This window comes from Capricornis sumatraensis, chromosome 2 (assembly GCF_032405125.1).
Source record: "Capricornis sumatraensis isolate serow.1 chromosome 2, serow.2, whole genome shotgun sequence".
Taxonomy (NCBI): domain Eukaryota; kingdom Metazoa; phylum Chordata; class Mammalia; order Artiodactyla; family Bovidae; genus Capricornis; species Capricornis sumatraensis.
Genome location: NC_091070.1, coordinates 110270131 through 110293060, shown reverse-complemented (window position 1 = coordinate 110293060; position 22930 = coordinate 110270131). Strand labels below are relative to the sequence as shown.

The following is a 22930-nucleotide window of genomic DNA, read 5'->3' as shown; positions in this document are numbered from 1 at the left end:
CTTGTCACTGAATTTTTATTTACTTAGAGCTGTAAGCTAACTCCTTCTCCGAGAGAGGTAATGGGAGTCAGCCCCCATAAAGTCAGCGGTGTAGATGAGAGCATCAAACAGTAAAATAGGTAGATTCTGGTTTAGGGTTAGATGCTCAGGAACAGGGGGTTTCCTGAGGCTTGATCATGCCTTTGCGTAAGCCTCCTTCCTCATGACCTTTGCCATGGGCGGAGTTCCTCACGCTGGCTCCCGGCACGTGGATTTATCTCTGGGCTTTCTGTTTGGTTCCATTGATCTATATTTCTATCTTTGTGCCGATACCATACTGTCTTGATGACTGTGGCTATGTAGTGGAGCCTGAAGTCAGGCAGGTTGATTCCTCCAGTTCCATTCTTCTTTCTCAAGATAGCTTTGGCTATTCAAGGTTTTTTGCATTTCCATACAAATTGTGAAATTACTTGTTCTACCTCTGTGAAAAATACAGTTGGTAGCTTGATACGGAATGCATTAAATCTATAGATTGCTTTGGGTAGCATACACAGTTTCACTATATTGATTCTTCCAATCCATGAACGAGGTATATTTCTCCATCTATTAGTGTCCTCTTTGATTTTTTTCTATATATAGGTCTTTTGTTTCTTTAGGTAGATATATTTCTAAGTATTTTATTCTTTTCTTTGCAATGGTGAATAGAACTGTTTCCTTAATTTCTCTTTCTATTTTTCATTATTAGTGTATAGGAATGCAAGAGATTTCTGTGTGTTGATTTTATATTCTGCAACTTTACTATATTCATTGATTAGCTCTAGTAATTTTCTGGTGGAGTCTTTAGGGTTTTCTATGTAGAGGATCATGTCATCTGCAAACAGTGAGAAATTAACTTCTTCTTTTCCAATTTGGATTCCTTTTATTTCTTTTTCTGCTCTGATTGATGGGGGCCAAACTTCCAAAACTATGTTGAATAGTAGTGGTGAAAATGGGCACCCTTGTCTTGTTCCTGACTTTAGGGGAAATGCTTTCAATTTTTCACCGTTGAGGATAATGTTTACTGTGGGTTTGTCATATATAGCTTGGAGAAGGGAATGGCAAGCCACATCAGCATTCTTGCCTTGAGAACCCCATGAACAGCATGAAAAGGCAAAATGATAGGATACCAAAAGAGGAACTCCCCAGGTCATTAGGTGCCCAATATGCTACTGGAGATCAGTGGAGAAATAATTCCGGAAAGAATGAAGGGATGGAGCCAAGCAAAAACAATACCCAGTTGTGGATGTGATTGGCAATAGAAGCAAGATCCGATGCTGTAAAGAGCAATATTGCATGGGAACCTGGAATGTCAGGTCCATGAATCAAGGCAAATTGGAAGGGTCAAACAAGAGATGGCAAGGGTGAACGTCGACATTCTAGGAATCAGCAAACTAAAATGGACTGGAATGGGTGAATTTACCACAGATGTCCACTGTATCTACTGTGGGCAGGAATCCCTCAGAAGGAATGGAGTAGCCATCATAGTCAACAAAAGAGTCCGAAATGCAGTACTTGGATGCAATCTCAAAAACGACAAAATGATCTCTGTTCGTCTCCAAGGCAAACCACTCAGTATCACAGTTATCCAAGTCTATGCCCCAACCAGTAATGCTGAAGAAACTGAAGTTGAACAGCTTTAAGAAGACCTACAAGACCTTTTAGAACTAACACCCAAAAAAAAAGATGTCCCTTTCATTATAGGAGACTGGAATGCAAAAGTAGGAAGTCAAGAAACACCTGGAGTAACAGGTAAATTTGGCCTTGGAATGTGGAATGAAGCAGGGCAAAGACTAGTAGAGATTTGCCAAGAAAATGCACTGGTCATAGCAAACACCCTCTTCCAACAACACAAGAGAAGACTCTACACATGGACATCACCAGATGGTCAACACCAAAATCAGATTGATTATATTCTATGCAGCCAAAGATGGAGAAGCTCTATACAGTCAACATAAACAAAACCAGGAGCTGACTGTGGCTCAGATCATGAACTCCTTATTACCAAATTCAGACTTAAATTGAAGAAAGTAGGGAAAACCGCTAGACCATTCAGGTATGACCTAAATCAAATCCCTTATGATTATACAGTGGAAGTGAGAAATAGATTTAAGGGCCTAGATCTGATAGATAGAGTACCTGATGAACTATGGAATGAAGTTCGTGACATTGTACAGGAGACAGGGATCAAGACCATCCCCATGGAAAAGAAATGCAAAAAAGCAAAATGGCTGTCTGAGGAGGCCTTACAAACAGCTGTGAAAAGAAGAGAAGTGAAAAGCAAAGGAGAAAAGGAAAGATAGAAGCATCTGAATGCAGAGTTCCAAAGAAGAGCAAGAAGAGATAAGAAAGCCTTCTTCAGTGATCAATGCAAAGAAACAGTGGGAAAGAACAGAATGGGAAAGACTAGAGATCTCTTCAAGAAAATTATAGCTACCAAGGGAACATTTCATGCAAAGATGGGCTCGATAAAGGACAGAAATGGTATGGACCTAACAGAAGCAGAAGATATTAAGAAGAGGTGGCGAGCATACATGGAAGAACTGTACAAAAAAGATCTTCACGACCCAGATAATCATGATGATGTGATCACTAATCAAGAGCCAGACATCTTGGAAAATGAAGTCAAGTGGGCCTTAGAAAGCATCACTACGAACAAAGCTAGTGGAGGTGATGGAATTCCAGTTGAGCTGTTTCAAATCCTGAAAGATGATGCTGTGAAAGTGCTGCACTCAATATGCCAGCAACTTTGGAAAACTCAGCAGTGGCCACAGGACTGGAAAAGGTCAGTTTTCATTCCAATTCCAAAGAAAGGAAATGCAAAAGAATGCTCAAACTACTGCACAATTCCACTCATCTCACATGCTAGTAAAGTAATGCTCAAAATTCTCCAAGCCAGGCTTCAGCAGTACATGAACTATGAACTCCCTGATGTTCAAGCTGGTTTTAGAAAAAGCAGAGGAACAAGAGATCAAATTGTCAACATCTGCTGGATCATGGAAAAAGCAAGAGCGTTCCAGAAAAACATCTATTTCTGCATTCTTGACTATGCTAAAGTCTTTGACTGTGTGGATCAAAATAAACTGTGGAAAATTCTGAAAGAGATGGGAATACCAGACCACCAGACCTGCCTCTTGAGAAATCTGTATGCAGGTCAGGAAGCAGCAGTTAGAACTGGACATGGAACAACAGACTGGTTCCAAATAGGAAAAGGAGTACGTCAAGGCTGTATATTGTCACCGTGCTTATTTAACTTCTGTGGAAAGTACATCATGAGAAACACTGGACTGGAAGAAACACAAGCTGGAATCAAGATTGCCAGGAGAAATATCAATAAACTCAGATATGCAGATGACACCACCCTTATGGCAGAAAGTGAAGAGGAACTAAAAAGCCTCTTGATGAAAGTGAAAGAGGAGAGCGAAAAAGTTGGCTTAAAGTTCAACATTCAGAAAACGAAGATCATGGTATCTGGTCCCATCACTTCATGGGAAATAGATGGGGAAACAGTGGAAACAGTGTCAGACTTTATTTTTTTGGGCTCCAAAATCACTGCAGATGGTGACTGCAGCCATGAAATTAAAAGACACTTACTCCTTGGAAGAAAAGTTATGACCAACCTAGATAGTATATTCAAAAGCAGAGACATTACTTTGCCAACAAAGGTCCGTCTAGTCAAGGCTATGGTTTTTCCTGTGGTCATGTATGGATGTGAGAGTTGGACTGTAAAGAAAGCAGAGCACCGAAGAATTGATGCTTTTGAACTGTGGTGTTGGAGAAGACTCTTGAGAGTCCCTTGGACTGCAAGGAGATCCAACCAGTCCTTTCTGAAGGAGATCAGCCCTGGGATTTCTTTGGAAGGAATGATGCTAAAGCTGAAACTCCAGTACTTTGGCTACCTCATGAGAATAGTTGACTCATTGGAAAAGACTCTGATGCTGGGAGGGATCAGGGGCAGGAGGAGAAGGGGACGACCGAGGATGAGATGGCTGGATGGCATCACGGACTCGATGGACGTGAGTCTGAGTGAACTCTGGGAGATGGTGATGAACAGGGAGGCCTGGCGTGCTGTGATTCATGGGGTCGCAAAGAGTCGGACACGACTGAGTGACTGAACTGAACTGATGTTGAGTTATGTTCCTTCTATTTCTGCTTTCTGGAGAGTTTTTATCATAAATGGATGTTGAATTTTGTCAAAAGCTTTCTGTGCATCTATTGAGATAACCATATGGATTTTGTTTTTCAATTTGTTAATGTGGTGTATTACATTGATTGATTTGTGGATATTGAAGAATCCTTGCATCCCTGGGATAAAGCCCACTTGGTCATGGTGTATGACCTTTTTAATGTGTTGTTGGATTCTGATTGCTAGAATTTTGTTGAGGATTTTTGCATCTATGTTCATCAGTGATATTGGCTTGTAGTTTTCTTTTTTTGTGGCGTCTTTGTCAGGTTTTGGTATTAGGGTGATGGTGGCCTCATAGAATGAGTTTGGAAGTTGACCTTCCTCTGCAATTTTCTGGAAGAGTTTGAGTAGGATAGGTGTTAGCTCTTCTTGAAATTTTTGGTAGAATTCAGCTGTGATGCCATCTGGACCTGGGCTTTTGTTTGCTGGAAGATTTCTGATTACAGTTTTGATTTCCGTGCTTGTGATTGGTCTCTTAAGATTTTCTATTTCTTCCTGGTTCAGTTTTGGAAGATTGTACTTTTCTAAGAATTTGTCCATTTCTCCATGTCGTCCATTTTATTGGCATATAATTGCTGATTGTAGTCTCTTATGATCCTTTGTATTTCTGTGTTGTCTGTTGTGATCTCTCCATTTTCATTCCTAATTTTACCTATTTGATTTTTCTCTCTTTGTTTCTTGATGAGTCTGGCTAATGGTTTGTCAATTTTATTTATCCTTTCAAAGAACCAGCTTTTAGCTTTGTTGATTTTTGTTATAGTCTGTTTTGTTTCTTTCACATTTATTTCTGCCCTAATTTGAAAGATTTCTTTCCTCCTACTAACCCTGGGATTTTTTATTTCTTCCTTTTCTAGTTGCTTTAGATGTAGAGTTAGGTTATTTATTTGACTTTTTTCTTGTTTCTTGAGGTATGCCTGTATTGCTATGAACCTTCCCCTTAGCACTGCTTTTACAGTGTCCCACAGGTTTTGGGTCCTTTTGCTTTCATTTTCATTCATTTCTATGCATATTTTGACTTCTTTTTTTATTTCTTTTGTGATTTGTTGGTCATTTCATCCTCCATATGTTGGAATTTTTAATAGTTTTTCTCCTGTAACTGACATCTAATCTTACTGCATTGTGGTCAGAAAAGATGCTTGGAATGATTTCCATTTTTTAAAGTTTACCAAGGCTTGATTTATGGCCCAGGATGTGATCTATCCTGGAGAAGGTTCCGTGTGCGCTTGAGAAAAAGGTGAAATTCATTGTTTTGGGGTGAAATGTCCTATAGATATCAATTAGGTCTAACTGGTCTATTGTATCGTTTAAAGTTTGTGTTTCCTTGTTAATTTTCTGTTTAGTTGATCTATTCATAGGTGTGAGTGGGGTATTAAAGTCTCCCACTATTATTGTGTTGTTGTTAATTTCCACTTTCATACTTGTTAGCCTTTGTCTTACATATTGTGGTGCTCCTATGTTGGGTGCATATATATTTATAATTGTTATATCTTCTTGGATTGATCCTTTGATCATTATGTAGTGTCCTACTTTGTCTCTTTTCACAGCCTTTGTTTTAAAGTCTATTTTATCTGATATGAGTATTGCTACTGCTGCTTTCTTTTGGTCTCTGTTTGCATGGAATACCTTTTTCCAGCCTTTCACTTTCAGTCTGTATGTGTCCCTTGTTTTGAGGTGGTTCTCTTGTAGACAACATATATAGGGGTCTTGTTTTTGTATCCATTCAGCCAGTCTTTGTCTTTTGGTTGGGGCGTTCAACCCATTTACGTTTATGGTGATTATTGATAAGTATGATCCTGTTGCCATTTACTTTATTGTTTTGTAGTTTATTCAAGTTTATACATCCTTTCTGTGTTTCCTGTCTAGAGAAGATCCTTTAGCATTTGTTGGAGAGCTGGTTTCGTGGTGTTGAATTCTCTCAGCTTTTGCTTGTTTGTAAAGCTTTTTATTTCTCCTTCATATTTGAATGAGATCCTTGCTGGGTACAGTAATCTGGGCTGTAGGCTATTTTCTTTCATTACTCTAAGTATGTCTTGCCATTCCCTCTGGCCTGAAGAGTTTCTATTGAAAGATCAGTTGTTATCCTTATGGGAATCCCCTTGTGTGTTATTTGTTGTGTTTCCCTTGCTGCTTTTAACATTTGTTCTTTGTGTTTGATCTTTGTTAATTTGATTAATTTGTGTCTTGAGGTGTTTCGCCTTGGGTAAATCCTGTTTGGGACTCTCTGGGTTTCTTGGACTTGGGTGATTATTTCCTTCCCCATTTTAGGGAAGTTTTCAACTATTATCTCCTCAAGGATTTTCTCATGGTCTTTCTTTTTGTCTTCTTCTGGGACTCCTATGATTCAAATGTTGGGGTGTTTAATATTGTCCCAGAGGTCTCTGAGATTGTCCTCATTTCTTTTTTGTTGTTGTTTATGTTTTTATTTTTTTATTCTTTTTATTTTTAAAAAAATTTTTATTTTTACTTTATTTTACTTTACAATACTGTATTGGTTTTGCCATACATTGACATGAATCCACCATGGGTGTACATGCATTCCCAAACATGAACCCCCCTCCCACCTCCCTCCCCATAACATCTCTCTGGGTCATCCCCATGCACCAGCCCCAAGCATGCTGTATCCTGCATCGGACATAAATTCGTTTTTCTCTTTTCCTGTCTGCTTCATTTATTTCTACCATTCTATCTTCTATTTCACTAATCCTATCTTCTGCCTCCATTATTCTACTATTTGTTCCCTCCATAGTGTTTTTGATCTCATTTATTGCATTATTCATTATATATTGACTCTTTTTTATTTCTTCTAGGTCCTTGTTAAACCTTTCTTGCATCTTCTCAATCCTTGTCTCTGGGCTATTTATCTGTGATTCCGTCTTGTGTTCAATATTTTGAATCGTTTTCACTATCATTATTTGGAATTCTTTATCAGGTAGACTCCCTATCTCTTCCTCTTTTGTTTGGTTTGGTGGGCATTTCTCCTGTTCTTTTACCTGCTGGGTATTCCTCTGTCTCTTCATCTTGTTTATATTGCTGTGTTTGGGGTTTCCTTTCTGTATTCTGGCAGTTTGTGGAGTTCTCTTTATTGTGGAGTTTCCTCGCTGTGGGTGGGGTTGTACGGGTGGCTTGTGAAGGTTTCCTGGTTAGGGAAGCTTGTGTTGGTGTTCTGGTGGGTGGAGCTGGATTTCTTCTCTCTGGAGTGCAATGAAGTAATGAGTTATGAGATGTCAGTGGGTTTAGAGTGACTTTGGACCACGTTTATATTGAAGCTCAGGTCTATGTTCCTGAGTTGCTGGAGAAATTGCATGGTATGTCTTGCTCTGGAACTTGTTGGCCCTTGGGTGGTACTTGGTTTCAGTGTAGGTATGGAGGCGTTTGATGAGCTCCTGTTGATTAGTGTTCCCTGGAGTCAGGAGTTCTCTGGTGTTCTCAGGATTTGGACTTAAGCCTCCTGCTTCTGGTTTTCAGTCTTATTTTTACTATAGCCTCAAGACTGCTCCATCTATACAGCACTGCTGATAAAACATCTAGGTTGAACATGAAAAGTTTCTCCACAGTGAGGGACATTCAGAGAGGTTCACAGAGTTACGTGGAGAAGAGAAGAGGGAGGAGGGAGATAGAGGTGACCAGGATGAGATGAGGTGGAATCAAAAGAGGAGAGAGCAAGCTAGCCAGTAATCACTTCCTTATGTGCACTCCACAGTCTGGACTGCTCAGAGATGTTCACGGAGTTACATAGAGAAGAGAAGAGGGAGGAAGGAGACAGAGGTGGCCAGGAGGATAAAGAGGGGAATCAAAAGGAGAGAGACAGATCCAGCTAGTAACCAGTTCCCTAAGTGTTCTCCACACCCCAGAACACACAAAGAGATTTCACAGATTTGGGTAGAGAAGAGAAGGGGGAGGGAGGAGATAGAGGCGACCTGGTGGAGAAAAAGGAGAGTCCAAAGGAGGAGAGAGCAGTCAAGCCAGTAATCTCGCTCCCAAGTAAAAACGGGTACTGAAGATTGGGTTCTTAAAGGTACAAAATTGATAACAAATACCAAAAAGCAAAGATTAAAAATCTAGAGAAGAGGTTGGATTTTCAAATACAATATTAGAGGAAAAAAAAGTCACAAAAATTATAAAATATATATATATGAAGTTTACTTTTAAAAATAGGGTCTCTCTCTCTTTTTTTTGCAAAGTAATAGTAGGTTATAAAAATGAAAATTAAAGCAATAATAAAGTGAAAGAAAGTGAAGTCGCTCGGTTGTGTCTGACTCTTTGCAACCCCATGGACTGCAGCCAGCAGGTTCCTCCCTCCATGGGATTCTCCAGGCAAGAGTATTGGAGTGGGTTGCCATTATAGAGGACTTAAAATTTAAAAATAAAAAAATTAAAGAATGATAGTAAAAATATATCTAGGACTTTGTCTGGTGTTGTGGGCAGTGTGGGGTCAGTTTATTTTTGGATAGTTCCTTGAACCGGCTTATATTTCTCAAGATCTATAGGGCCCTTCCTATGTAGTTGGTACTAACTACAGGGTGTGTTTTTTTGTTTGCTTGTTTGTTTTAACTACAGAGTTTTAATCTATTGCATCTGTCACTTCCAAGGTGGTTCCCTCTGTTTTAGCTTCTTCTGTTTGCTGGTCTCTTCAGTGTCTAATTTCCACCCTGACACAAGAGGGCGGTGGTGGACACTTTTTTTAGGCTCACTTGTTCAGTCTTGCTGTTGGGAGGGAGGGACACTTCAAACAAATAACACTGGCATGTGCTTGCAGTGTCTCAGCCACACTGGGTTTGCCCCTGCTCACGGCTTAGGCTTAGGCTCTAGGTTGCTCTGCCGGGAACTGTCTAAGGCCAGCCCTGGGCTGCATGCACCTCCCAGGTCTAAGCTGCTCAGTTTCAGGTACTGGGGTACTCCTCAGAGGCGCAGACTCAGTTGGGCCTGCATTTTGTGCCCTTTCCAAGTCGAAGCAGCTCAGGTGACCAGGTGTTTGGCGAGCGCGGTTGTTGCAACTTATCACCTCCTCCGTCCCTGCCACTTGGTTTTCTGGGTGTACATCTGGCGCACCTTCTCAGGAGGATGTTGACCACCCAAAATCCCAAGAAGTCTTGGTTAGCAACGAAGCCTGCTTGCAGTTTGGTAGATAATGCCTCTCTGGGGCCGCGATTGCCCCCTTCTGGCTCTGGCTGCCTGTCACCGGATGGGGATGGTCTGCAGCCGGCTAGCTCTGTTCAGTCGTTTGTTCTGTGAGTGGGCCTGGCGGTGTCTTAGGTTAGGGCTTTTCCCGTGGTAGCTATCCCACAGTCTGGTTTGCTAGCCCAAGTTAGTTCGCTCTGATTACCCTCAGGGCATTCAGGCTCGATCCTTACTCTAAGCAATGCAGCCCGCGCCTCCCTGCCCAGCCCCCGCTTGCTAATGGCGGGTGCAGGAGTCTGCGCTGCTTCTCTGCTGGGGGAGTTACAGCTGGGCATGTAATCTGTGGGTTTTAATTTTTTATTTATTTTTCCTCCCGGTTATGTTGCCCTCTGTGGTTCCAAGGCTCGTCACAGGCTTGGCAGTGAGAGTGTTTCCTGGTGTTTGGAAACGTCTCTCTTTTTTAAGACTCCCTTCCCAGGATGGAGCTCCATCCCTACCTCTTTTGTTTCTCTTTTTATCTTTTATATTTTTTCCTGCATCCTTACAAAGACAACGGGCTTCTTTTCTGGGTCCCTGATGTCTTCTTCCGGCATTCAGAAGTTGTTTTGTGGAATTTACTCAGCGTTCAAATGTTCTTTTGGTGAATTTGTGGGGGAGAAAGTGGTCTCCCCGTCCTATTCCTCCGCCATCTAAGGACTGCCTCCTCTCTACATATTTTTCTATGCAAAATTCCTGGTGGGAACAGCCTGAGCCCTGAACCCATCTGGTTTAGTCTAGGGTTTGCAGAGCACTCTTGAGAGCCGTAGAAGCCTGGAATCTGAGAATCAAGCTGGAGTCATCCAGCAGAATGCACAAGGCCTCTCCAAGGAAATAAGCTGCTGTAGCCAAACATCAGGGCTCTGGAAGCCTTGGAAACAATGGTTATCCATGACCTGAGTCTTTCCTGAGAAGAGGAAATCAGGTGCTTAATCAATGCTACCTACTATTCCCAACCCCAAGTCTTTTTCCTAAGGATAGACCAGATTTTCCTGGCCTTGCCAAAGTTAAGTAGAGATTCCCTGGACATTGAGGAAAAGGTAAGGTGAAAGGTGAAAAGATTTTTTTTGTTCCCAATATTTTATTATGAAAACTCTCAAACATATAGAAAACTGGAAATAATTTTGCAGTGAACACTCAGATACCTCCCATCTGAGTTCTCCCATTGGGGTTTTACTTTTCTTGCTATATCACACACCTATTCATCTATTCACTGGTTTAGTCATCCATCAATACATCTTGTTTTTTTAAAGGTGCTGCTTTTTTACTTCATTAATCCTTTATGATTTACAGCAACCTGGTTTTATTTCATCTCTAACACATTTCTGGAAGAAGATGGTACAGGTGGGACATTTCTAGCTTATAGATGAGTAAACTCATTCTCAGGGAAATTCAGAAATTCATCCAAAGTCACTATTCTCATTTCCTTGTGGAATGGAAGACTATAAAGTCTTTTGTACTGATTATTGTAGGTAGATTCATGAGAGAAAATGTCAGGTGAGTGAATGAATAACTTTGCTAAGCAATGGACCTAGAGGGAGGATGGCCAAAATATCATCTCATTTCTCAACATCTAGCATTTATTATCAACATGTGTTTTTACAATGAATGAATGACTGAATGCATGAATAGACAAACAAATGAATGAATGCTGGCTAGAGGATCCCAGCTGCTTCTCCAAGTCCCTCTTTTGTCTCTGCAGGGAAAGGAGCCTCTGAAAAGGACTCAGCCTCAACAGTGGTGAAAGGCATTGTAGGGGGTTCAGTGATTCTCTCCCTGAACATTTCAGTGGATGCAGAAATTGAGCACATCACCTGGAGTGGTCCCAAAGAAGCTTTTGCTTTAGCACTCCCAAGTGGAAAGATTTTTTGGTTAGACAAAAGCTACCAAGGGCGAATAAACATCCCAGAAAGCAACTATTTGTCTATTAACAATCTGACTCTGAAAGATGCTGGTTCATACAAAGCCCGGATAAACCAAAAGGGATCTAAAGACATCGATGAGAAATTCATCTTATATATCTATGGTGAGTTCTAAAGAGCATGTGTGAGCTTTGACCTTTTATTTTTAAAAGCAGTCTTTTTTCCTCACCAGGAATTTATCTAAGATGAAGAGAGCAATGATATTGGCCGTTTTCACCCAGTTCCATAAATACAGATGTCAAGAGTGAAAAACAACCAAAATATTGTTAAAAGCCATTTAGAGTCTCTCTCTGTTAATATACTTTATCCATCTTGTTAGAGTTTCCATAACAAAATATCACATACTGGATCACTTAAACAACTGGAATTCATTTTCTCACAGTTCTGGAGGGTTGAAGCCCGAGATCAAGGTGTCGGCAAGCTTGATTTCTTCTGAGCCGCACTGCTTGGCCTGCAGATGGCCAGCACTTCAGCGTGTCCTCACATGATGGTCCCTCTGTCTGCACTGTCTTAGTCTCCTCTCTTTACAAGGACACCAGTCATACTGGATTAAGGCCCACATTACAACCCCACTTTAACTTAATTATCTCTTTAAAGGCTCTGTCTCCAAATACAGCCACATTCTGAGGCACTAGGGATTATGACTTCAACATAGGAATTTTTATTCAGCCCACTGAATAAAAATAAAGATAGCACTGTGGTCTCTGATCCCCCAAAACCCTTGTCTTTGTCACAAAATACATTCACCTCATATCAACAGCCCCCAAAGTCTTAACTCATTCCATCATCAAATTCAAAATCTTATCTAGGTATCATCTAAATCATATGTACGTGAGATGTGAGGCAAAATTCCCCTCCAGTTATGGACCTGTGAAACCAGACAAGTTACATGCTTTCATGTTGGCACAGGGACACGATAGACATTTACATTCCAAAAGGGAGAAATTGGAAAGAAGAAAGGGGTCACAGGTCCCAAGGAAGTCTAACCCTATTAAGGCAAATTCCATTAGGTTTTTAAAAAATTTTTATTGGGGTATAGTTGATTGACAATGTAGTGTTAGTTTCAGATGTACCGCATAGTAAATCTGTTACACATGTATGTATATCCACTCTTTCTTAGATTCTTTTCCCATATAGGCCATTACAGAATATTGAGTAGAGTCCCTGTGCTATGCGCAGGGAATATACAGTAGTTCCCTGTGCTATACAGTAGGTCCCTATTACTTAATCTGTTTTATATGTAGTACTGTGTATATGTCAATACCAATCTCCTAATTTCTCCTTCTCCTTCTCTGGTAACCAGTTTATTTTTTACATCTGTAATTCTATTTCTATTTTACAGATACGTTTATTTTTAAGATTCCATGTATAAGCAATATCATATGATGTCTTTCTCTGTTTGACTTACTTCACTCAGTTCGACAATCTCTAGGCCCATTCATGTTGCTATAAACGGAATTCTTTCTTTCTTTTTTTTATCACTGAGTACTACATCTTTTTAAGGTTCAAGAACCACCCCCACCAACACGCTCTGGGCCTACATCCTTTAGGCCCATGATGCCAGTGGCAGACCCATTAACCTCTGAACTTCCCATGGGGTCATTCTTCCCTTTTCCTGAAGGATAAGGGATGATCTCAGCTGGATATCTCTACTGGCTCATTCTTGAAAATCTCCCAAATCTGATAGCCTTCCTTCATTTAGTGCCATCTGTGTCTGTTTAGTCCAAGCTGGCAGAATTTCTACTTAGATAGTTGATTGGATCCATGAATCACACCATTATCTATCCATACTCTCAGTGTTTTCTCCAGACACAAATTCTCATTTTTTTGCAATATAGATAGACTGAGACTTTTCCAAATCTTCAAATTCGGGTTTCTTCTTGCTTAACAATTCCTTCCTCAATTTATCTTTACTTTCTGACATTTTACTACTAGCAAAAGGAGAAAACAGGGTTCCGGGGTAGTTCAGTTGGTAAAGAATCCACCTGCAATGCAGGAGACCTGGGTTCAATCCCTGGGTTGGGAACATCCCCTGGAGGAGGGCATGGCAACCCACTCCAGTGTTCTTGCCTGAAGAATTCCACAAACAGAGGAGCCTGGAAGCCTATGGTCCATGGGGTCGCAAAGAATCAGGCTCAACTGAGCCACTAAGTACAGCACAAAAAGAGAAAACAAGTATTGCCGTCACCACTTTGCTTGGAGATCTCCTTAACTGAACATAAGTTCATCACTTAAATGTTCAAAAGTAGAACACAATTTGTCTAAGTTTGGTTCTTCATTTTCAACTAACACCTTACCAGGAACACCGTTAATGTTTATATTTCTACCAATGTTATGTTGCTGATAATATGTCTATCTCTGAGATAATAGAGGCTTTCTCTACAGCTGTCTTCTTTTTTTTTTTTTTAATTTTAAAATCTTGAATTCTTACATGTGTTCCCAAACATGAACCCCCCCTCCCACCTCCCTCCCCATAACATCTCAGTGGGTCATCCCCATGCACCAACCCCAAGCATGCTGTATCCTGCGTCAGACATAGACTGGCGATTCAATTCTTACATGATAGTATACATGATAGAATGCCATTCTCCAAAATCATCCCACCCTCTCCCTCTCCCTCTGAGTCCAAAGTCCGTTATACACAGCTGTGTCTTTTTTCCTGTCTTGCATACAGGGTCGTCATTGCCATCTTTCTAAATTCCATATATATGTGTTAGTATACTGTATTGGTGTTTTTCTTTCTGGCTTACTTCACTCTGTATAATCGGCTCCAGTTTCATCCATCTCATCAGAACAGATTCAGATGAATTCTTTTTAACGGCTGAGTAATACTCCATTGTGTATATGTACCACAGCTTTCTTATCCATTCATCTGCTGATGGACATCTAGGTTGTTTCCATGTCCTGGCTATTATAAACAGTGCTGCAATGAACATTGGGGTACGTGTGTCTCTTTCAATTCTGGTTTCCTCGGTGTTCTACAGCTGTCTTCTTCCCTTTTAAGCTCTTACCAGAATCACCTTTAACATCCCTATTTTTATGAACAGTCTCTTGAAGACAATCTAGGCTTTTTCTCATATGCATTTTAAAACTCTTCCAGCTTCTATCCATTAACCAGTTCCAAAGTCACTTCAACGTTTTTGAGAATTTGTCACAGTAGCACCCCACGTCTGGTGCAAAAGTGTATTGGGTGGCTAGGGCTGTCATAACAAAACAGCACAGACTGAGTGACTTAAATAAGAAAGATTTATTTTTTTCACAAGTCAGAAGGCTAGTTAAGATGTCAGCAGGTTTGGTTTCTTCTGAGGCCTCTTTCCTTGGCTTGCATACGGCCACCTTCTTTCCCTGTGTCCTCAGATGGTTGTCTCTGTCTGTGTTGTCTTTATCTCAGTCTCCTTTTTTGTTTTTTTAATTTTTATTTATTTATTTATTTTAATTGGAGGCTAATAACTTTACAATATTGTAGTGGTTTTTGCCAAACATCGACATGAATCAGCCACAGGCCCACATGTGCTCCCCATCCAGAACCCTCCTCCCACCTCCCTCCCCATCCCATCCCTCTGGGTCATCCCAGTGCACTGGCCCTGAGCACCCTGTCTCATGCATCTAACTTGGACCAGCGGTCCACTTCACATATGATAATATACACATTTCAATTCTACCCTCTCAAATCATCCCACCCTCGCCTTCTCCCACAGAGTCCAAAAGACTGTTCTTTACATCTGTGTCTCTTTTGCTGTCTTGCTTATAGGGTCATCGTTACCATCTTTCTAAATTCCATATATATGTGTTAGTATACTGTATTGGTGTTTTTCTTTCTGACTTACTTCACTCTGAATAATAGGCTCCAGTTTCATCCACCTCATTAGAACTTATTCAAACGCATTCTTTTTAATACCTGAGTAATATTCCATTGTGTATATGTACCACAGCTTTCTTATCCATTCGTCTGCTGATGGACATCTAGGTTGCTTCCATGTCCTGGCTATTGTAAACAGTGCTGTGATAAACATTGGGGTACATGGGTCTCTTTCAATTCTGGTTTCCTTGGTGTGTATGCCCAGCAGTGGGATTGATGGTTCATATGGCAGTTCTATTTCCAGTTTTTTTTAAGGAATCTCCACACTGTTCTCCATAGTGGCTGTACTAGTTTGCATTCCCACCAACAGTGTAAGAGGGTTCCCTTTCTCCACACCCTCTCCAGCATTTATTGTTTTGTAGACTTTTTGATAGCAGCCATTCTGACAGGCGTGAGATGGTATCTCATTGTGGTTGTGATTTGCATTTCTCTGATAATGAGGGATGTTGAGCATCTTTTCATGTGTTTGTTAGCCATCTGTATGTCTTATTTGGAGAAATGTCTGTTTAGGTCTTTGTCCCATTTTTTGATTGGGTCATTTATTTTTCTGGAGTTGAGCTGCAGGAGTTGTTTGTATATTTTTGAGATTAATTCTTTGTCAGCTGCTTCATTTGCTGTTATTTTCTCCCATTCTGAAGGCTGTCTTTAAACCTTGCTTATAGTTTCCTTCGTTGTGCAAAAGCTTTTAAGTTTAATTAGGTCCAATTTGTTTATTTTTGCTTTTATTTCCATTATTCTGGGAGGTGGGTCATAGAGGATCCTGCTGTGATTTATGTCAGAGAATGTTTTGCGTATGTTTTCCCCTAAGAATTTTATATTTTCTGGTCTTACATTTAGATCTTTAATCCATTTTGAGTTTGTTTTTGTGTATGGTGTTAGAAAGTGTTCTAGTTTCATTCTTTTATAAGTGGTTGACCAGTTTTCCCAGCACCACTTGTTAAAGTGCTTGTCTTTTCCCCATTGTATATTCTTGCCTCCTTTGTCAAAGGTAAGGTGTCCATAGGTGTGTGGATTTATCTCTGGGCTTACTATTTTGTTCCATTGATCTATATTTCTGTCTTTGTGCCAGTACCATACTGTCTTGATGACTGTGGCTTTGTAGTAGAGCCTGAAGTCAGGCAGGTTGATTCCTCCAGTTCCATTCTTCTTTCTCAAGATTGCTTTAGCTATTTGAGGTTTTTTGTATTTCCATACAAATTGTGAAATTATTTGTTCTAGTTCTCTGAAAAATGCCATTGGTAGCTTGATAGGTAGTGCATTAAATCTATAGATTGCTTTGGGTAGTATACTCATTTTCACTATATTGATTTTTCTGATTCATGAACATGGTATATTTCTCCATCTCTTTGTGTCCTCTTTGATTTCTTACATCAGTGTTTTATAGTTTTCTATATATAGGTCTTTTGTTTCTTTAGGTAGATATATTCCTAAGTATTCTATTCTTTTTGTTGCAATGGTGAATGGAATTGTTTCCTTAATTTCTCTTTCTGTTTTCTCATTGTTAGTGTATAGGAATGCAAGGGATTTCTGTGTGTTAATTTTATATCCTGCAACTTTTTTTTTAGGACATCAGTCATGTTGGACTAGGGACCATCCTAATGACCTGATTTTAAATTAATTACCTTTGTTTCCAAATACAGTTCTATATTCAATCACACTCCAAGGTACTAGGGGTTTAAGACTTCAACATATGCATTGGGGGGGGGGGGACAAAATTAAGCCTATGGCTTAATTTTTCTATCATATTGTTTGACCTTCTTTACTGATTTGTAGGGAGCTCTGTGTATATTAAGGAAATAGAATTCTATGCCGTTAAGAGAAACAGAAATAACCAACTTAATATTTACTAATATATAACAATTTCTAAAATATATTATTAAAAATTTTAAAAGCTTCAGGACTATGTATAATATGCTATCATACATGTGTCTATAACTAGAATATCTCTGAAAAGATCAACAAGAAATTCATAACACTAATTCCCTCCAGGAACAATAATTCCTAAGGAGAAAACTTTTTCCTAAGGAGAAAAATTAGGTGGCTAGGGGCAAAAGAGCTTGTTTCTTTGTGTGTGTATGTATACCTTTTGTATCTTTGCAATTTCAATTTTATATATTGCCTATTCCAAAAAAAAAAAAAGAAAGTGAACTTACACACACACACTGTGAACAGAGGAGATGGAACAAAAGGGAAGGAGAGGACCAGGAAGAAAGTCTGAAAAAAAAATGGATTTCAAATTTAGACCAAAAGGCAAGGGCAACTCAAATTATAGAGGTAGAGCTTCCAACTCCCTAGAGTCTGAGGCTAGCTCAATTCATTCATTTATTAATACTTACCAAAGATTCATGAGTGCCTTTCATGGGTCAGGCAGATGCTGGATGTTCAGGTAAGGATACTGGCTCTGTCTTTAAGGAATTCACAGACTGGTGGGGGGTGGGGGGAAGAGTATTCAGACTATTGTCATGTTGAGTCACAGTGATAACACCTGTAGAGGGTACTAGGTAAGCACAGAGGAAAGGCACTCAACCTTTGTGGGAGACTAAGTACAAAAGAAAGAAAAACTTCCCTCAGGAACAGACAATGCTGGCCTCTCCCTTCTGCCCTCTGCTCTTCTACCATCCCCTTCTTTTTCCCTTAGCCCTTTCCTACTGGGGAAGCAGTCAGAGTATTTTCATTGCCATTGTCCTTGCAGAACAGCTGCAGGAGCCCCAAGTCACCATACAGTCTGTGAACGTGTCTGAGAATGCCTCCTGTACCATCACCCTGGTATGCTCTGTGGAGGGGGCAGGGGGAGATATTCAGTACAAATGGACTTCGAGGGATCCTCATGCTTCTGAATCCTGGGGGCAACCTACTCTCACCATCTCCTGGTTGCCCTGTGACGCAGACCTACCATACACCTGCACAGCCAAGAACCCCGTCAGCCAGAGCAGCTCCCACCCTGTCCATGTTTCACAGTTCTGTACAGGTAACTGGCTCCACTGAGACCCAGAAATAGTCTAAGCAGCTATAGAGTCTAAACCCCAGGATTCTGGCAGGACACAGATGAAGTAGCGAGGTAAGAGAATAGACTTGCAGATTCCTTTTTCTCTACCCTCAAGAGGCTAAGAGAGACTGACAGGGGACTTAGGCACTCCCAGGGCACTGTGAAACCCTAAGAGTCTGCAGAGAGAGGGAAAGAAAGTATGGATGCAGAAATCTAGATTGCTCTTTGCTGCAGTAGGGGTGTCTCCTAGGGTGTCCTCAAAAGGGCAGAGAGACAGGAGAGGCCTAGGTATGCACTAGGCAGAGCCAGGTGCTTACTTGGCCTGACATGTGAAAGCAGCAGGTATGCTTCATCAGAAAAGCGGGGAAGGGATCCTGGGCAGGAGGGTCTCTGGGACTTCAGTCCCTTCAGGCAGGCTGAGGGTCAAAGGGTCAGGACCAGTGGCTGAAATTGCAACATCTCGTCTCTGACTACAGATCTAGGAGCCTCCTGAGGAGAACCAATGGGGGAGATGGTGCTGGGGGTCCTTGGGGAGCCAATCACCCTGTCCCTGGCACTCCTGGACAGTCAGCACATAGACAATGTTGTCTGGATGTTTAACACGTCTATTATCAGCAAAGAGTGGAGAGAAGAAGCAACAGCCAATCAGCTCATTGAGTTCAAGGATCCGGATCAGAACACAGTGTGGGTCTCAAGCCAAGACTACTCTCTAAAGATTGTCCAGCTGAAGATGGAGCACACTGGCGTCTACCATGCCTATGTGTGCTCAAATGCCACAGTTGCCAGTGTGAAGCACATCAATCTGCACATTTACTGTGAGTTTCTGAGTTGAGCACCCATCATTAGATTCCTTTCCTGAAAGATTTCTCTCTTCGCTTCCTATCCCACCTCCCTCCTCCTACAAAATGCCTCAGACCACTAGGACGACTACTCAGTTCACACCAGTCAGTTCACAGGAGGACAATACAACCAGCAGATGGGCAAAATCTCCCTGCTCAGAACCCCCTTCTTCTAGGTTTCCAGTTAAGCCTCAACCAAGCAACTTTCGGTACTTGCCCTGTCCTCCTGCATTGATTATTGGGTAGGGCCAGGAACTCTCCAACATGTATTTTTATAGAACATTGCAATTTTGTATAAAGGCAAAGCTGGCTGGGATAAAATCATAGAAGACTGTGGACAAAGTCTTTAATATCCTGTGAGCTTCAAGAGCTTGGAAGGGTACTCACCTTCCCTAAGTGTGAGGTACAGAACTCACAGTATCCCTCCTCCACCTTGGGCTTCACTGGAGCTTGCTGGACACTCTGTATAATTTATATTTGCCAGCTCCTTCACCTGTGCCATTCAGACATGGTCGACCTATTTCCTGTCTGGGCGTGTTGGTGTCTCAGTACTTGGGAAAGGAGTCATGATCCATGATCCTGTTAAAATATGTAAGTCAGCTAGTTCACATCTATTGTTGCCTACTGTGACTCAAATATCAAAGAACCAGGAAGAAAACCAAGTAAAAGGAACAAGAAACTGGGAACAAAGGGTGTCAGCCATATGTTGCTTTTAAAATTGCTAGTATTTATTAAGTACTTACTCTGCGACAATGCTCTGCTTTCTTTTCTGTGTTCCTTTTCTTGTGTAAGTAAACAAATTAGATGATGGTACCTCAGAATGCAAGCCTTGGAGGGTCTCAGGGCAGGTAGAAGCATTGTGCTTATCTGCACTGATTGGTTTGCTTGTTCTTCACGATATACAATATAGAATGATGTAGTATGTTTTTTCACCTTTCATTAACTCCTCTGTTTCACATATCTGAGCATCAGGTGGTAAGCTGAGATTTCATAGCAACCAAAGGAAAGGCCAGATGAACCTACCCAGCCCTAAGGCAGTGTCAACACACGACTTCATGAATATGTTTTGAATGGTCCCTGCCCAGTGGGCGGGCCTGACTCCACATCTGGTCTGCCTTTCTCCTCACACAGAGAGGCTGAAGAAGCCAAAAGTCATGAGGAGCCTCGGGCTCATGAAGGACAGCATCTGCAAAGTCAGCCTGACATGCTCAGTGGAGGACAGTGGACACAATGTAACATATGGATGGACCCCTCTGCCTAAAGGAGCTGTCATTTCCCAAGGGGGAGCTCACCTCAGCATCTCCTGGAGAAGTGGAGAAAAACACCCCAACTTCACCTGCACAGCCAGCAACCCTGTCAGCAACAGCTCTCAGCAGTTTCTTTCTAGGGACCTCTGTCCAGGTTGCTCCCCATCTCTGTTCAGCCAGACCTCAGAGCCTTGGGTCCTTGGACCCAAGAGTTTTCCTTCCAAGTGGTTCTTTATGAAGTGCAGCAAGCAGAGTGAGAGTCTTTAGAGCAGCACATGACAATAGAAATATAACAGAAGTCACATAGGTAATTTAAATTTTTAAGTCATATGGAAAAGGCAAAAGCAAAGGTAAAATTAATTTTAATCATATATTTTATTTTACCCAACATATCCAAAATATCATCCTTCAACATGTAATCAATACAAAGAATTAATTCATGACATAATTTTCATTTCAGTTTGTATGAAGCTTTTGAAATCCAGAATGTACTTTACCCTTATGGCACATCTCAATGAAGATGCTAAATTCTCAGGGGAAGTACTTGATCTGTATTCAAATTTAATAAAATTTGACATTGAAAAAATATATTTATATCCAACTTGTTCCAAATATACTTAACAGTTTTTCAATTAGGAATTGAGTAACTATTTTTAAATTTAAATTTTAATTAATTGAAATTAAATAGTTTAATTCCTCAGTCATACTAACCAAGATCACACAGCAAAAGCAGAATTGAGATTCAACATTCTGTGCTCTGCTCTTCCCTAGGGAGAAGTAGAGGAGAAAAAAAAAGGAAGGTCACCCAAGGTGTGAAAATGCTGAGTCAGGCTGTGACTGGCAAATGGGTTTAGAGCCCTGATCAATAGTAATCTGGACCTAGAACTACCTACCTAGAACTCTCCTTATGCCATTTTTAGAGAAGGGCAGTGGTGTGATGGATAAGGGTGTTTTAGAGTCTGGCAACCTGCATTCAAGTCCCAGCTCCGGTTCTCTGTGACACTGGCCAAATAAACCTCACCATCAGGGATGGCGCCTGCCTTACTGCTATAATTTCTTGCTTAGAGGATGACTGCTCAATACACAGCTGTAGAATGAATGAATGAATGAATGAAAAGGAATATTTTCTGCAATAGTGTGGGATTGTAAGAGGCAGGTAGGATGCCCATTCTGTTCTGTCCACAGTTTTCCCAAACTCTCTTGTTATTACTTATACTAATATCCCCCATTTCCTCTTCACAGGACCTGAGAGAATCACAGAGTTTTGGATCGGGCTCTCCCTGGTGGTTCTTTTCATCCTTCTGGGCTTTGGGATCTCTGGCTGGTGCTTTTGGAAGCAACAAAGACGATGGGAGTTTCTGAGATCAGGGACATCTGCCAGCACTAGGCCATTTCCTTGGAACCTTTAAAGACGTCCTTGTCCTCTTATAACCCCCTCCTACCCCTTCTCTCTCAAGACCTCATTTCTTCTCAGAGTGATCAGGGAGGGGTGTCAGTGGGGACTCTTTAGTTGCAAAAAATTGAAACCCAACTCAAACTGGCTTAGACAAAAAAGGGTGAGGAGAAGCTTAAGGGGAGTGAGTTGTTATCTGAGGGCTCATATGGTCAATCTTTGGGGAAGGAAAGGAAGAGCTGGCCTAGAGACAAATATCACCAGAGACTCAAAAGTCACTAGAGCGCTCCATCTTTCATCCCTATCTTTCCCTTTGAGCCAGCTTAGCTCTCTTTCCTCAGCCAACTGAAGGGCAGGGTGGGTAAAATGTACCAAAACAGAGCAGCTAGCAGCTCCAGAAGCACATGTACTAGTAGTTCAGACACCAGGAGGGGGAGAAAGATGTTTCCCCACCAACTCCAGTTTGCAGAACCTTAGAAACCTGATTGGCTCCACTTAAGTCATGTGACTTTTGCTTGGACTAGTCACTGTGGGCAATAGGATGAACTTTTGTGATTGGCAGCTCTTTCTGGAATATTGAAGGGAGATGGAACAGTTTCAGGAAGAACAGATTGGTTAGAACACAGGGTCCCTGGAAGAATTACTGTGAGTCAGCAAACCAAACAGATAAGTGGCTACCACAGATGGATTATAGCTCTCCCTACACAGAGATGGCAGGAGCCTGCAGAACATTCTCCTCAGCTGAAAATGACCCTAGACTCTGGCCATCCCTTCCTGTGGGCTTGTACTCACATCAGGGTTCACCCTCCTCCCAAAAGCCTTTTCCCTGTCTACATCTTCAGAAATCTCTCTCCCTCTCCTCTGACTCACACAAAATCAGAGACTCTCTCCTCTCACAGCCCTATTGACACTCCTTCTCTAACTTGGTTTCCCAGGTTCAGCCCCAGCTTTCAGTTCCAGTCAAGCTGAGGCATCAGTGAACACACCAGGTAATGTGTCACCAATGACAGAGGCTATGGGGTCCCAGGCCACACGGAAGCTCCAGAGCATGGCTACTCAGAGTGTGATCTGCATGTGTGACCAGCAACATGAGTATCCCCAGGAGCTTGTTAGAAATGCAAATCTTGGGCACCACCCCGTAATACTGAACATGAATCTGTATTTTAACGAGATCTGTAGGTGAGTCACAAGACTGTTAAAGTTTGAGAAGCAACGTGTTAAAGGAAGGTGATTTGGGGAACAAGACACAAGGAGGCTGGACTCCTGAAAGATGATAACCAGAGCTAGGAGAAGTAGTCTGTCCTCTGGGATCTCTAGGATTCCTCAGGT

At 41.3% G+C, this 22930-nt stretch overlaps 1 protein-coding gene across 1 annotated transcript in view; it reads left to right on the top strand.

Annotated features, from left to right (window-relative positions):
* LY9 (lymphocyte antigen 9) overlaps window positions 1-22930 on the top strand; it is a 37070-nt gene that overhangs the window by 7592 nt on the left and 6548 nt on the right. Inside the window, 5 exon segments of the mRNA XM_068966140.1 lie at window positions 11058-11381; window positions 17829-18104; window positions 18599-18937; window positions 21451-21560; window positions 22539-22590. Of these exon segments, the coding sequence (XP_068822241.1) occupies window positions 11058-11381; window positions 17829-18104; window positions 18599-18937; window positions 21451-21560; window positions 22539-22590 (1101 nt within the window).